We start from the raw sequence: 16,124 nt of genomic DNA on the forward strand, positions 1-16,124 counted from the left end.
AAGACCGCGTTTTCCGCGATTTTCCCGCGTTTTTTGAACTTTTTTGTTGCACTACACGTACTAGGCCTTGGCGGATAATGCTCGAAAAGGTGGCAGATTCTGCTTTTTTGCACCGAAATTGGCAGAACCATACAAACCTTATGGCGGGCAATTCCTCGAATTCTGCTCCATTTCTTTATCCACATACCAAACATGCATGAAACTTACCAGAAAAGGTACCGAATTCTGCCAATTTTTCTGCCGGCATTATCCGCTAAGGCCTAACACGTACACACAGTGCACTGTTCGGTCAGCAACGTCTATAGTCTCATCGTGGCGGCTTTTTACTCAAATATGACGAGTGCTTACACCAAAGACTTGTAACTGATTGATTTCACTACATACTCACTGAAAATTGCCGCACATCAATATTATTCACCGCATATTTATCGCAAATTCACCGCAAATTATGCCATATTATGCCGCGTTTTTCTCCGCGTTTTTTGCGATTTTTTCCGCAATTTTCCCCGGGGACAGATAGGCTCGACGACAAAGGCTCAAGGTCCCAATAATATGTGCACCGGGAAATCGATGTCGTACTAACCAGGGCCAGTAGATCTGTATAAACAACACCTGTCACTGCGAAATCATCAGGGAAATGAGCTAGGACATCATACAGGCGTGACCAAAAAAATCCGACCCATGTGCCGAAAGCAGTGCCATGGTGCATGCCCCTAGCACCTCAGATATTTTATCGGACTGTGCATGATGTAACTGAAATGAAAAGACGGCGCTACTTTGGCTCGTGGATCCGATTTCTTTGGCCGCACCTGTACTTATTGTTCTTTGCAATGAGGACAATTTGGGCTACACGAAGGCAATTGGGTCTCTGTATTTCTCATGTTCCTATGCAATAATGCACTTCAGATTTCAGAGCACTGGATAATTTCGAAGTATTGATGATAAAATTTCACAAGCAAACCAAAAACAGTTGTGAAGGTGTGAAAACAAAAGCAGAACTATGGCAGAAGCAGGACAGTTGGAAGCCAGGATGTGCTTGTAAAGCGACAAGGCGAACGAAGGAACGACACATTAATTGCACGAAAAAATAGTGTATGCAACAACAGGTCTGACTTTGAGGCATAAGGTTTCATACTTCGGATTGATAAGCGAGAGACACGTCCACGTACAAGAAAATATTTTGGAGAATTTGAACTCAGACCTAACAGCTTTGCAAGCACTAAACAAGGAACAGCGATTGGATGCGATGATATGAAGTCAGTGTGAACTGAGGTCTAGATAAAATACAGCTATACAAGCAAGAAGAAGGCACTGCACGGGTAACGCCAAAATCAGGTCAACAGAGGCAGCAAGAGAACAGAAGAAAGCAGTTAAAAATCAACTACGGCAGCGCGATAAAAGGCGCCCGAGGAAAAAGGGGACACATCATGTTGTCAACAAAATATACATACTACAACCTAGCGATCTACGTGTACGTACCGACTCCATACAGGCTACTCCTCGCCCTCGGAACTGCTCGACTCATTCTCAGAGGAGCCGCTTCCCGAAGATGAAGATGACTCGGAGGATTCGTACTGGGGCTGCTGGTTGGCCATGACGGCCATCTGCGGCATGTAGCCACTGTTAGAAGGACCACGCTGCGGCAGGAATTGGGCGTGTGACGGCCTTGAAGCAGCTTGGCCGGACTGGTACGAATGGGCAGCAGGAACTGGGCGATTGCCATGCCACACTTGTGGCTGCTGGTGATAGCCTGCAGCCCCGGCTGCTGCTGCGTGCTGTTGTTGTGACACGATAGCAGGTGCAGCTTCGCTCTCCGAGTCGGAGCCGCTTTCGCTACCGCTGGAGTCGGAGTAGTAGGAGGACCCGCTCTCGCTGCCACTGCCAGAGTCGTCACCTGATGCGGCTGAGACCGGCATACCAGCTGTAGGCGCAGGCTTGGCATACACAGGCGCAGGCGCTGCACGAGCTTGATAGGTCTTACCGGCAGCCTTACTTGCACCCCTCGGGTACTGAAGCGCATTTCCAGGGTTGGCACGAGCCGCAGCTGCTGCTGCTGCCTTGCCAGAACCTCTGGGGTAGGGAACAGCACTGGCAGCGATGGCACCGCCGCTCGATGGTATCGGGTGCATGCGCAGGTCGGACGGCACACCATCACCAAACGAATGCTTGGCGTTCTCCTTGACCTTGCGTGGCGGATCAAACTCTGCCCACTGGTACTTGCGGCACTTCTCTGCACCGGGTAAATGCTGGATAAGGTTCATGATGGTGGGGTGTGAAAAGCCGAAAAACTCCGGTCCGGATCCAGTGTTTGTTGCTTCCTTGGACCTAAAAGCACACAACAAGAACAGCATGAGACGAAGGAAAGCATTCAGGTAAAGGACTTCAATGGTACACATCCTGACAGGGACTGGCAGCATGCTACCCCCCTCAATTTCTCTCTCTCTCTCTCTCTCTCTCTCTCTCTCTCTCTCTCTCTCTCTCTCTCTCTCTTTCTCTGTCTCTCTGTCTCTCTCTCTCACACACACACACACACACACACACACACACACACACACACACACACACACCATGTACACGCCCGTCGCAAGAGAAGCGCGCAAATCTGCAAATGCACTGGATGTGCACCCACAGATTTTCTCTTATATCAACGATAGCGAACAAGATCTGAATGAGACAGATCAAGACTTGCGCCAGATAACTGTCTAATCCACACAACTGGCGAAGCCATGTGAATCGACCACCAATGCACCCCTGGTCTACACCACACGGAGTACATCGGCATAAAACGGCCAAGACAGTTACCTATGCACACCCTACACTTGCTGGGGTAACCAGTATAGACGGCATGCTGCTTTGATAGAAGCAGACACTAGATGCACTGGTACCTTGAAGTGAAATTGGAGTTACTTTACCAACCAGCCTCAGCTACTGAGTACTGGGAACCCAGAGCCAACAGACATACCAACAACCTCAGCCATGAAGGCTATAATACTACAGTAGCAACACACTGGATTGTGGAGCCGAAACTAGTCCAACTTCCAAATGCTTTGGCAAGAAGGTAGCCTTCCGACACACACACACACACACCATGTACCATGTATACGCCCGTCACAAGGGAAGCACGCAGATCTGCAAATACACTGGATGTGCACCCACAGATTTTCTCTTTTAATATAGCAATGTTAGCGGATCTGATTCTGATTGAAACAGATCAAGACAAGCGCCAGATAACTGTCAAATCGACACAACTGGCGAAGCCATACACACACACACACACACACACACACACACACACACACACACACACACACACACACACACACACACACTTGTACTTGTACTTGCTCACTGCCAAAACTGGTCACGTGGGTCTCCCCGGGAGAGGGGAGAGAGACTCAAAAGGAATCTTGGAAAGATGACTCAATTGGCCATTGAACCACCCAACCGCCGACACCCCCTGAAATCCCCAAACTAGGGTGGACTTGAAATGATCCCACTTATGGGCTCACCACACCTCAGTAAGTGGGTGAGGACAAGGTGCAGAAAAAGGATTGACGGCATCAGGGTATCCGTCCCGGGATCAAACTGCAGGTACCCCTGCACCCAGTGAAGGTAATACTTGGTACTAGTGTGGGTGGCTAAATCAGAGTGGATCTGATATAAGCTTCACTAGCACCATTGATTACACAAGAGTTAATCTAGCCAGAAGCAGTCCATGGTTAACAGGTATGTATACTTCAAACAGAAAGTATATGAACCCTGAAACCAACAAAGGTGGTAGGTACAACAATACACCTTCAAGCAGCCGAGCACACACACACACACACACACACACACACACACACACACACACACACACACACACACACACACACAACACACACACACACACACACACACACACACACACACACACACACACACACACACATAGCCCACCTTGCTTTGTTGACCGCGGTCAGCACCAAACACAGGCAGGCTGTAGCTGACGGAGCAGATATTACGTTCTTTGGATCATCATCACCAACCATCTCAAACTGCACAGATTAAAATCCAACACACACACACACACACCTTTGACCTTGACCTTTGACGCCCATCGCCGGAGGCGATGATAGCAATGCTACGGCAGAAGCCATAGCAACTTGTGCTGGGATTGCACCATTCAACAGCTTGCAAGGCTGAAGAATTGACCGTCACTATTCAGCCTGGTCTACACCATACAGCTATTTGAAGTGACTTTTTCTGGCCAGTGAATCCCTACACACACACACACACACACACACACACACACACACACACACACACACACAGACAATAACCATACATTTCTACAGGATGCTAAGGGATACTTGCACTGAACCATACCATTTGGAGAGACATGTCGTGTTGTACTATAGAGCATTCGCCAATTCTGGGCCCCTGATACACCAAAACTACAGGTATGTGTACCATCTTGACGAACTCTCCATGATGGCCCAGGATCGAGCAGCTTGGAGAGGCACCCGGTATAGCGCGCGTGCGGGCGATCTCTAGCCGAGGAACAGCAGCGGATCCATGTGTTGCACGATACTAAGTAATAAGTATTTATCATATGTATTGTGTCAGTGCATACTGTACGCGGTCTGTCACAATTACGTGTCTGAAAAAAATGTGCCACGAATCGCTCGTTGCAAGTACATACACATTAACACATTGCTATTCCTGCCTGCCTGAAGATATCTTACCCCAGTGCTGCGCCAAGCACAGTCATAACTCTACGCAAGTGAGACTCTTACCATGGACAGTACACAAGGGAAACAGCAGTCCACCTACTTACCACGGGAGCATCACCATTGTCACGGATACTGCACGTGTACAGAGCACGAGTCTCGGGATTCTTCATACTGGGATAGAAGCGAGTGCTGGTGAAGCCAACTGGCCAGATGTAACGCTCTGAATAGAAACTCGGCCTATTGTGCACAACCTGGGAGATTGGAAGACAGACAGGCATACACGTATGCATATGAACACACATGAGTGCACACACATGAGTGCACACACACACACACACACCATACACAAACATGCACATACCCCCCCCCCCCCCCCCCCACACACACACACACATGCCCACACACACACATACCCACACACCATACACACACCATACACACCAAATACACACCAAATACACGCACATCAGGCATATAGAAAGACAGACATTTTGGCAAAAGCCGGATATACTTTGATTCTTTGTAGTCGGGACAGCAAGGGTTGCAGAGATGAATTTACTGTCACTTTTTTTGCATAGCAGTTCTTGCTATAAAACTCAATTGCGCGGCAGTCTTTGATTTTTCATTAGCACTTTTCTTGGAAAGTTCACTAGTGTTTACTACATGGTCGTTCTTGAGAGCAATTTCTGAAAACCCATCTACAAAATGTACCGCAAAAGTCCGTAAATAAGTACCTGTCCGAAAGAAATACCCCCGTCATTCTTTTTTCTGTCTGTTGAAGTCAAGTCAAGCCCGATAAACATACTGCCCGAAATAAGTACCGGTACGATGCGCACATGCAGCACGTAGCATGTACATCGACATGAAAATGACTTCTCCACTACACACAAGTCAGGTCCGAAAGTTAGTTCGTGCCCGAAAGTCAGTACCCGCCCGAAAGTTAGTACGGGTGTGGTCACTAAATTCGAAAGTAAATACGTACTTATTTACGGACTTTTACGGTAATGCTTCCACCTTGCGCGCGCGTGTGGTACGCATGCATCATATGCATGCAGATTGAGAGTACCTGTACTACCTACCATGCATTTTGTAGCCGTGTTATTTGACAGTGCAAGATAGTCATGGACAGCCTGTATGTAGCGCAGTTTTCTGCGAGTCGCACTTGATTGATTTTGCATCGCAGACTTCGATGCGATACCGGATAAATTCACCCCCTGGGATATATGCAGTGATATCAGTTGCCGGTGAGCCACCGTATTAGGTTTTCTGTTGTGACGTGTGGTTGACGAGTCGAGTTGTCACTTGTGTCTTGTAGTGAAAATAGTAGTAGTAGTGCGTTTAGTGTTCTTTTTTCTGCCTCGTGGTTATTTTTCATTTTCGGTTTTTAGAGAGTTCTTCACCAATGTAGTCTGTAGTTTCCGTCTCTTCTGTTCCTATTGTATTCTTGATTGTATAGCTGTGCAATTTCTCCGGCAATATGTCCGTGACACCAGCTCTGGTTTAACACTGAGTCTGGGCGTGCGTGATCCTGGTTTCTAAGAGTGTCAAACAAGAGACACAACATGTTGGCCTTGTAGTGAAAGTAGTAGTAGTTGTGCGTTTAGTGTATATATTTCGTGTAGCCGTCATGCTTGCCTGTGCCTTCTCGGACAAATGGTTAAACCAAGAGAAGTATCGCTCTTGGATTGCCCCCATGCCGACCAATCGGCACAAGGCCCGCTGCAAACTCTGCAGCAAGGATATCGAGCTGGGCTCCATGGGAGATGCTGTGTTGGTCAGCCATATGACCAGCAAAAAGCACGCCGAGCGAGCGAAGCTTTGATCTGGCTTATTCATTGCCAACTTCTTGCCATTGTCTCATTCTCCTACGTCCTCGGTTAAGTCTTCTGCTGCAATGCCGAACCTTCGCAACTGCAACAGTGTTACAACTACGCAAACGCTCTCTGTGGAGATCTACAGGGCTCTGAACATCGTCCTAAGCAACAATCGTTCAAGTCCAGAGCTCTTCTTCAGAAGATGTTTCCTGACAGCGGAATAGCTGCTAAGTTTTCTTGCAGCAAACGGAAATGCAATTACCTGGCAAAGTTCGGGCTCACACCGTATTTCGAGTCGCTGCTGCTGTCAAACGTGAAGAACAATGACCATGTAGTCCTATTTTGACAAAAGCCGAAACTACGTAACGCAGTCGAAACAGCTGGACGTCCTGGTCCGTGATTGGAATGGAGATCGTGTCTCGACCCGTTACTTCACATCCAAGTTTCTGGGTCACGCACACGCGGAGAGCTTGGTGAACGAGCTGCTTGACAGCTGTCAGTCTCTGGGCTTGGGTGGGTTGCTACAAGTATCCATGGATGGCCCCAGTGTGAATTGGAAGGTGTTCGACTTGTTGAGTGATCGTCTGAAAGCTGATGCGGACGACAAGCTGTTCAGGGCTGGAAACTGTGGTTTCCACACCATTCACAATGCTTTCAGCGCCGGTATAGTGGAGATCACGTGGGATATAACATGCGTTCACTTTTGAATGTAATCGTTTTATTTCCTATTAAATCATTACGTATCAAATAAATTTTATCAGCTGTCAGTTCACGGCTTTTCTGTTGCTGCTGTCAGTCGTTATGGTGTTTATTAATGATGTATCCATAGTTCATCTCTGAGAGAGAGAGAGAGAGTCTCTCTCCCTCTCTTCTCTCTGTCGCAGTCTTTTCTGTTGAGTCTTGAGGACCAGAGGTGGTCCACCTTCAAGTTCAAACCAAAAACTGCTGTTCGTGGGCTTGGAAATTCTTGAAATTGGTTTGGAAAAAGTTTGGAATTTTGTGTGCTTGGCTGGCTGGGAATAATGGTCTGGGGAGAACATTGAATAGTTCTTAGTACCATATTACATAGCTAGTACTCCTGACGTAGTATTACCAGGTACCCGTATGTGTCATGAATAATAGTAGTTGAACACATCTGCTTCTAACCAGATAACAAAAACTGATATTATCTGGTTAGAGGCGGCAGACACACAGTATTATAAAGTATGTATGCATATCAAGCACTAGACAAATTACCTTGCCCAAATTGCGTACAGTGAGACCACCAAGGGAGATAGGAAAGATGGGGAGGCCTACAACACCAACAAACCAGACCAACACTCAGCAATATCAGAAAACTGGATCAGAAGAAATGATTAAAAAAAAAAGAGGTATAGGCAGCGCTGAGGCTGCACTAAAGGTTTGTTCTAGTAGTGATTCACACTAGCAGCATTGAACAAGCATATGTTCCACAGCACCATACACAGACAGTGCAGGTCAACAATAACCTACCCGAGCAGGCCTTGATGCCTTGAGCTATGGAGCTCAGCTCAGGCCAGTGTAACAGTACGTCTGACATGGAGTTAAGCTACTGACTGGCAGGGCAACAGGTCTAAGCAGCTGCACCAAGTGTAACATACGAATTTTGAAGTACACCCACCCTGGAATAGATTTGTATAGAGACAGCAAAACAAACGTTTCAGCTGACCAGCACTTTCCAATCCCCTATGACCGTCAAGCAGGCTATGAGTTCAACGTTGATACGAACAACTGGTACGTGCCATGTGGGTCACTAACTGGCAAGATGCCAGGAACACAGGTACATGTAAATGATTTACTGTTGCAATACGTTCACTAATAACTGTTAGCAAGGTGCAAGTACCGATGCAATGCACATGGCATGTCCAGTCGCACTTCCATGTCAAAAACGTACCATTCGGATGAACCGGAATAGGTTGAATGCGCTTCCGGACCATTCCAGGCTTCTTTCGCTTGGACTTCCCAACGCCTGTGGTTTCAGCTGGAGCCTGTACTGGTGGCGGAGGGGCCTGGCAAGAACAACGAACAAGACAGTGATGCAGTGTTGCCACATCATTCTAGCCAAATATCAGTAGCATGAAAAAATAAAATGCATCATCCGCGGGCTTTGCCCCCGGACCCCCCCCCCCCCCCAAATAGAGACCTCGATACACACACATGCGGCACTGATAAGAAAACAATTTCACGGTTTTGCGTGACACTCAGGCTGAGTTTGCCGGTTTTCCCCGAGACGGATGATGATTTTGCTTAGCGCCTCAGGAGAGAGCTATGGAAACACTCGTGATGCGCAGTAAAAGTCAAAAATCTGGATCATGACTCCTAAACCATGCATAAGGTCAAACTTGAACACTTTCATGGCTGTTGTCGGCAGGAGGTCAATTGTCGGCAGGTCGTGACATGCCTCAGAAATCGGCAGGCTACTGATATGTCGGCAGGTGTGGCAACACAGGTGATGACACTTGTCAAAAATGGGTGGCAAACATCTGTGCATGTGAAATGTGGTGTGCAGCAAACTGCCCCAAGTCAATTAATTAAACGACTTGACCTTCTAAAGAAAGAAAAAAGACTAGAATCTGACCCCACTCCAATGTTTCAATGCGGAAACACCAAGCACATGCGCTTACCTTCTTTGCACTTGCTGCGGCGGCTGCCTTAGCTGCACGAGCCTGCGCTGCTGCGGTCATTTTCTTCACTGGCGGCAATTTCTCTGGCACAGGTGTTTCATCTGCGAAAGTGAAAACCAACATTGCACAGTGCAGTTACACACACACACACGCAAGCACACGCACACAAACACACCAGTCATTAACTTGTACAGAATTCCAGCCTGGAAGATGCAATGTGTGCGCATGAGCGCGCATGCGCTTGTGTGTGTGTGTGTGTGCACGCGCGTGCGTGGATGTGGATCAAAAGCCACCGTCACAATGATGGTGGCAAAGCCAGTCAGTGAAGACAAGCTACTATACTACTACACTGGTCAGGTTCAACATCACCATAGAGCAAGAATGGTAGAGCAACGCAGAGCTCTCAGGTCCACAACATCTCACAGTCAGACTTGCTCTTCGGCATCAAGACAACCAGGCGTGCACGCCCATCTCGCCATCCGCAACCAACCGTCGGCATCAAGACAAGGCGTGCACACCCACCTCGCCATCCGCAACCAACCTTCGGCATCAAGACAACGAGGCGCGCACACGCATCTCGCCATCCGCAACCAACACAAGAACATAATTATAACAATGGTACAGGCCCTACTATCCAACTGACCTTTTCTAGATCTGGGCTCCTTCGCTGCAGATGCTGGCTTGGTCAGTGGCGAGCCAGCCGACAAAGGCCGTGATGCTGATGCAAGCTTTGGCTTCGAAGGCAATCGCTCATGACCACCTAAGTGGGGTGGTGACGGCATAGCCAGTGGCGCCGTGTGATTCTGCACCATGGAGGTCGGAAGTGAGCGACGAGGGGAAGAGGTCGGTGCCGTGCCAGCAAGCACCGCTGCGTAGTCGAGCTTGGGCATGAGTGCCGGCGTGTTGCTTGGCGGAGGCGGTGGTGGCGGAGGTGGCGGGGGTGGAGCCGCATTGGCTTCGTTCTGTGCCCGCTGCGTGTGCCGGTCGACTGACCGCTTGCCCTTCAGAATGATGGGTGCCTTGACATCACCGCTCTCATAGCTGAGTAGCCGCCGCAGTAAGTACCTGTGTAAACAAAGCGTGCAGCATTATAGTCAAAAAATGTATAGTAGAAGGAAAATGCTACAACCATCATAGGAGAAGAGTGTGAATAGTGATATGTCAAAGTTCTTTCCCTGCAAGGTGTTCTCTGGATGACGGCACAAAGTAAACCATAAAACCCTAAACCTGCGAAATGCAAAAATAAAGTCAAAATGCTGATAGCAATAGTGCAAAAGTCTGGTCAAAAACTACAAAGATCTATAACTAGTAAGTACATAGCGCACACTGTACCTTCTTTCAGCTTTCGCACGTCCCAGTTTCTCTTCCAAGATTTGATGTTGACCTGACAAGGCTTTGTTCTCCTACAAGACAAAATAAACGATGTATCCACAAATTCACAACGGGCGAGAAACAAACTCCTCTACATGAAAAAAGAAACAGAGCATGTGTTCTTGAAATACATGTGCATGTAGTAATAATCTAGCAAGCAGGCAAAAAAACACAGCCAGAAGTGATAACTTCGAAAAGCAGTACAGGTTAACTCGGTAAGACGAACCCACGCTAAGACACCCTAGTTTTCAGGTCCCGAATACAAGCACCATCCTTTACATACATATTGACTGGGTTACTCACACAGCAATGCCACAACCAGGTCTTTTTCTGCCGCTACTCATAGTTTCGTGTTGAGAAACACTCATCAGACAGCATCCATGCACTACTGGCTCAGCCCTCTGGACGGAGTTAGAGCACTATACGCAGCCTGAGGTTCTTAGACAACTGCCTATTGACTTGGTTATAACACTCTATTGACTTGGTTATAACAAACTCATGTGAGACGATCCAAAAGTCAAGTCCCGAGTGGCGAAGCTGAGAAGCGCTTCTTGGCGAGCAGCTGGCTTCAGAACACGGTCACCGCATCTGACACAGCATCTTCAAAACATGGTTCAGCTTTGCTCGCATTTCAGGGACAAGTTCACTTCATTGGGCCTTAGCTGTCATTCCATGCATCTCCCTGAGTGAGCATCCAGCCTGTGCAGCCTGTCTGCCTGCACTGTGAGACAACTACACCCTACTGCTATCATTGTGAAGCAGGGAGTTGCTAAACATAGCACGGTGCTTTACGACTCCCCAGTGCGAGGCCTCTCCATTTCTCACTGCCCCGTTGTTCTAAACTTCATCATTCTTCATGAAAAAATCAGGGCAAATGATAGTTGTTGAAACGAAAGGTTTTAGTATTGTTCAGCCTCAACCACGGCCTTTCTGCAAGTAAAACACCCGCCCCATGCATACATGCACACACACACACCGTGGAGCTTACAAAGACAAACTCCTTGACAGCACGACGGAGCAAGCGGTACTTCTGCCGCTCCATCTCCACCGTTTCAGAATCTTCCTCTTCTTCATCGCTCTCCTCTTGAGTGTGTTTGCGCTTGCGTGCCACCGTCCCTGGCTTCTCTTCCCCCTTGAATACAAAACAGAAAGACAAAGAGCCACGGGGAAAAAGCCAGTTCGTTAATGGTGCAGACATGGAAGTACATCGTGGTTATGATTGTCATGATGTACTAGCATGCTCAAACCTGATCATTAGGCTCAGTTCACAAGTAAGCGCTTCACCCTGGTTCATTGAGGTCAACATGAGTACTGTAGCTGTGCGTGCAAACATACCTCTTTCAATATGGCTTCCTGCCGCTCTTCTTCAGTCTGAACAAGACATATTTGTAAAAACAACAACAACAACAACAACAACAACAATAACAACAACAACAAGTGCACACAGAGCAAAGGGATAAACACAGTGGCACTATTCGAATACAGTGTATTGTGAGGTTGTGAGGAGCCTGACTGATGCCAGGAGGGTGACATTAATCTCATTATCCAACTACTGCTCTCAGCCATGGGAATACATGTTCAGAAATCTAGCAAACTAGGATAAACACTAGTCAATAGCAATACAATGCTGCTGCTGTTTCTGTTCTTGTTTAAAAGTAACACTGACATGAGGGGAGAGGGGTCTGGCCAGTAGCACACCTGTTGTGCGTGTGTGTGTGTGTGTGTGTGTGTGTGTGTGTGTGTGCGCGCGCGCGCGTGTGCGTGCGTGTGTGTTGTACATTTTCATGTGCAGTCTGTGTGCAGAGTCCAATGTGCCAGCAAGATTGCCTGGAAAAGCTACATGTTGTACCTGTGTGCAGAAAATGGCAGCAAATATGAATGGCTCCTTACCAGTAGGCCAAACCAGCCTAACTTTCCGGGAAGGCGCTTGAAACGACGACTCCCAGCGAGGGTCTATGCAAGCCAAAGGCACAAAAAAACACCCAAGGACGTAAACACAGCAGAATGTCAATCATGGAAATTTGCCCAGCACCATTCTCACAGAGGAAAAGCAAGTATTCACTACCCAATACACATAAAACTACTCTGAGCAGAAAGCCCACAACTTACTTCACGGTACAGCAGGGTTTCCAGGCTAGTCTTGGAGCTAAACACACAAACACACACACACATACACACACACACACACACACACACACACACACACACACACACACACACACACACAAGCACATACAAACACATACACACACATATTATTATAGAAAGGAGCAGCCGTGGCAAGCATTCAGTATACTCATACTGTAATACAATAGCAACGTTAAAACTACTCAGCAAAGCTTGTAGAAGTACATGTAGCACAAAGCAATACAGACACTGAGGCTAAAGAGCAACAAGGACAGAAACTCCAAAGTCAACACCGTACCTCGACTGGGTCAAACGCCGGTCCAAAATCAGACTTGTCAACTCTGTGATGTGAAGGCCCTTGCTGGAGACATCCCGCAGCACCACCTGAAAGCAACAAACACGATTCGCCAGATAATTACACCTGACTTTCACGTTAATTGTTCACATTCTGATAGTTACCGGCAAGGGCAGCATAGCGGTACCTTTCGTGTACAAGCCCGGTGTTGGTAAGTAAATAGCAACCGGTAACAACTTAGGAATACTCAATACTCCAGCAAGACACTAGTTCATACATCAATTGTGCAGGTAATGAACAGAATGACTATGCACAGTTGAATCGCAAATATGAGTTCAAATACGGTAGTACCTGAACGTCTATAGATCACAAACATTTAGGAGCTGAGGCTAGGACTAGAAGCATCACTCACCTCAGCAGCATCTAACCATGTCAGGCAAGGTCCAGTGTTTGTATTACTGGGCCTGTTGTGAGTTTCACAGACACACACACGCACGCACGCGCACACACACACACACACGCGCGCACACAGCACAATTATTGAAGGCTCCACCCTTGCCTTTCTGGCACCACCGTAAACAGTACTGTCAGGTGCCGAGGAACAGGGGGGGGGGGGGGTACACCACGCCAGCCTGTACTCAATCGCATTTGTCTCGAGTCCAGTCTTTTACGTTCCTATTTTCGCTTTGTGCCAATTATTGTGGCGGTCGGGGCTGTTTTAGTGGACTTTGGAGCCTTTCATTCTGCCCGATATTCAAATGTAACCCCCCAAACTTTAGCGACACATAAACCTTAGCGAATATAGCGAACCAGTCAAATTCGCTAAAGTTAGGGCTCGCGAATCACTGAGGACCTGAGGAGAGTTGATTGTTACTTCTACTCAGCAATGAAGCGATCATCAGCTCGCTTTGTTCTAAATTTTTGAGAGGACGTGCAGGCATAGCAATCAAGTAAAGTTTAGGCAAACCTCACCAACCTCCACTGCTTTCTCTGAGACTTGAAGTACCAGACTGAGAGACATCTATCCGTCTGCAATATTTATACAGCCAACTCCACTTATAATGAACTCGCATATTTGTGATATAGCGAACCCTTGTCCATGTCCCTGCTTGAACCCATTATATACAAAGTTGACCCTTTACAGCGAAAAATTCGTTTATAACGAATCAAATCTGGTTGGGCCGTGTGTTAGCCAAGTACACTCATACTGTCATGGGCCACTTGCCAGTCATGACTTGATGCTTGTATAGTGTGAGTGCATTTCTGTTATAACGAACTTCGGTTAGGCCGAGTAAAAAAAATTACTGGGGAGGGCGGGAGGATTTTATTTTTATTTTTTTACTTTTTACCCTCTCATGCACACAGTGTACACAACAACATCAAGGTTTTTTTTCTCTTTTTTTCTTTTTTTTTCTTTTTTTCTTTTTCTTTCTTCAGCAGATCGATACTGACGTTGTGATATACTAGTAGTATGTGGTCCATATAGTAAAGAAAGTATTAAACAAAGCGTGCACATGTTTCCTGCATCCGCGATCGGTAAAAAACCAACGATTTCGGCAAAAACTCACGATTTAAAAAATAAAATATTTCTTGGGGCGCTGACAAAAACTGGGGCGGACGGGGACGATCATCTAGCTTTTTTTTTTACTTGGCCTTATAAAGAACTAATTCTTCAGCACAATGGTGTTCGTTATATCAGGAGCCGGCTGTACTTTTTCTCCAGTAAGAATTCATACACAATGTGCACGTATAAGCACATCAACAAAATCGTGAATACTCCATTACTAGGACAAGATTCGTTGCTAACATACAGTACTACTAGTTCTGGTACAAAGTTATACAACAATGTATAAGGTGTTATATAACCTAACACTGGTTAAAAAACCAGTATTAGATAAACCTTGATCATCCTATTAGATATTATTATTATTATTATTATTATCTAACAATAACAATGTACCAGTATCAGTCTATAGCTATAGGATCTGCACTGCCTTTAAATATTATTCGTTCAAAATGATTCGATTGGTTGCACAGTGCAAACGGCCAATCAGATCATGTCTCTTCACACACTACCTTCCCTTGAATGGATACAGCATACTACAGTAGGAACTGCAGCATACCCGCATACAATTAAATCATTACGTTAATTTTGTGTCATACAACACCAATTTGAAGTATGTAAATCTCAATGCAATTTTGCACTGGTTACTTTCCAATCGAAACCCGCTGCATTCGTCAGTGAAGAGACAAGAACGAACTAACCCATTCGATGGCGAAGCAGTAGCACTGGGGATCGACGAGGACTCATCTCCCTCGGGATCCATCGCTGACGCCGGTATAATATTCTCACCACTGGCACTACGCCACACAGGACAAAATCAATATTTTCAAATTCGTCGAAGTCGCAAATAGACAGACGTGCTGGCCGGATTCACAAAAAAAATGCTCGCCTTGAAGAAGAACTAAAAACCACCAGTACTACTCGATCTCCGTCACAAACAATGGCATGCACAGGACACGCACAGCTACAGGAGAGGTACAGGATGGTGACAACCTCAGCTGGTCCAAGTAAAGTAAAGGGAACGAAATGAAAAATCTTGGTAATGCATTTGTGTCGCAAAGAAGTACGAAACATACACAGCCGGAGATCGAGACCCTGACTGCATGACGTAGCTAGCTGGTCACTGCTCAATGAAATCCGGTTTGACTTTGAACACGCGCAAATGGCCATGCATGGGGCGCAAACTACAGTGCTGGCAACTGAAATCCGACCCCAGGGCGGCGCGCCGCGCCGCCAGGGGGTTGGATTTCAGTTGCCAGCACTGTAGCAGTACATCATGTACATGTAGCCAATTTGATCGGATTTTTGAGGTCAACCGACACGTAAAACGGTCGACATTTCGACCAGGCCTAGGCTAGGGCGCTATAGGGCCTTCAGTAGCAGCCGGGGGAGGGGGGGGGGGGGGCAAAGGCCACCCGCGCCCCACCGTCACAGGGGCAAAACAGGGACCCCGGATGGGCCCACCCCCTCCGCTGTCCGTGGCGGTCTCACATAAAGAGAAGGAAAAGCACCCAGCAGAAAATCTGTTCAAGCCAAAATGACCCTAGCGAGCAAAACGGGCTAGTAAAAAAAGGAATGTACGGTGTAGGCTAACTA

The 16,124-nt window shown here is 47.1% G+C and overlaps 1 protein-coding gene across 1 annotated transcript; it reads right to left on the bottom strand.

Annotated features, from left to right (window-relative positions):
- Positions 1 to 847: 847 nt before the first annotated feature.
- LOC135814986 (nascent polypeptide-associated complex subunit alpha, muscle-specific form-like) lies at positions 848 to 15,561 on the bottom strand. Its single transcript, XM_065328196.1, has 15 exons — positions 15,230 to 15,561; positions 13,377 to 13,428; positions 12,968 to 13,053; positions 12,652 to 12,688; positions 12,433 to 12,495; positions 11,878 to 11,913; positions 11,531 to 11,674; positions 10,504 to 10,574; positions 9,815 to 10,236; positions 9,172 to 9,272; positions 8,442 to 8,556; positions 7,766 to 7,821; positions 4,820 to 4,966; positions 3,940 to 4,037; positions 848 to 2,325 (listed from the first exon to the last, which is right to left on the bottom strand). Exons 1-15 carry the CDS (start codon positions 15,289 to 15,291, stop codon positions 1,494 to 1,496), a joined length of 2,322 nt encoding a protein of 773 aa, XP_065184268.1. The 5' UTR covers positions 15,292 to 15,561; the 3' UTR covers positions 848 to 1,493.
- Positions 15,562 to 16,124: the final 563 nt, after the last annotated feature.

The sequence above is a fragment of the Sycon ciliatum genome, chromosome 4 (genome assembly GCF_964019385.1).
Source record: "Sycon ciliatum chromosome 4, ocSycCili1.1, whole genome shotgun sequence".
Classification (NCBI taxonomy): domain Eukaryota; kingdom Metazoa; phylum Porifera; class Calcarea; order Leucosolenida; family Sycettidae; genus Sycon; species Sycon ciliatum.

Excerpts from the sequence above, each read along its gene's own strand:
- LOC135814986 (XM_065328196.1), bottom strand. The coding sequence starts at position 15,291 with ATGGATCCCGAGGGAGATGAGTCCTCGTCGATCCCCAGTGCTACTGCT. Across the intron at positions 11,914-12,432 it reads TAGGCTGGTTTGGCCTACTG|ACTGAAGAAGAGCGGCAGGA; the intron begins GTAAGGAGCCAT and ends TGTCTTGTTCAG. Across the intron at positions 9,273-9,814 it reads GGAGCCCAGATCTAGAAAAG|ATGAAACACCTGTGCCAGAG; the intron begins GTCAGTTGGATA and ends TCACTTTCGCAG.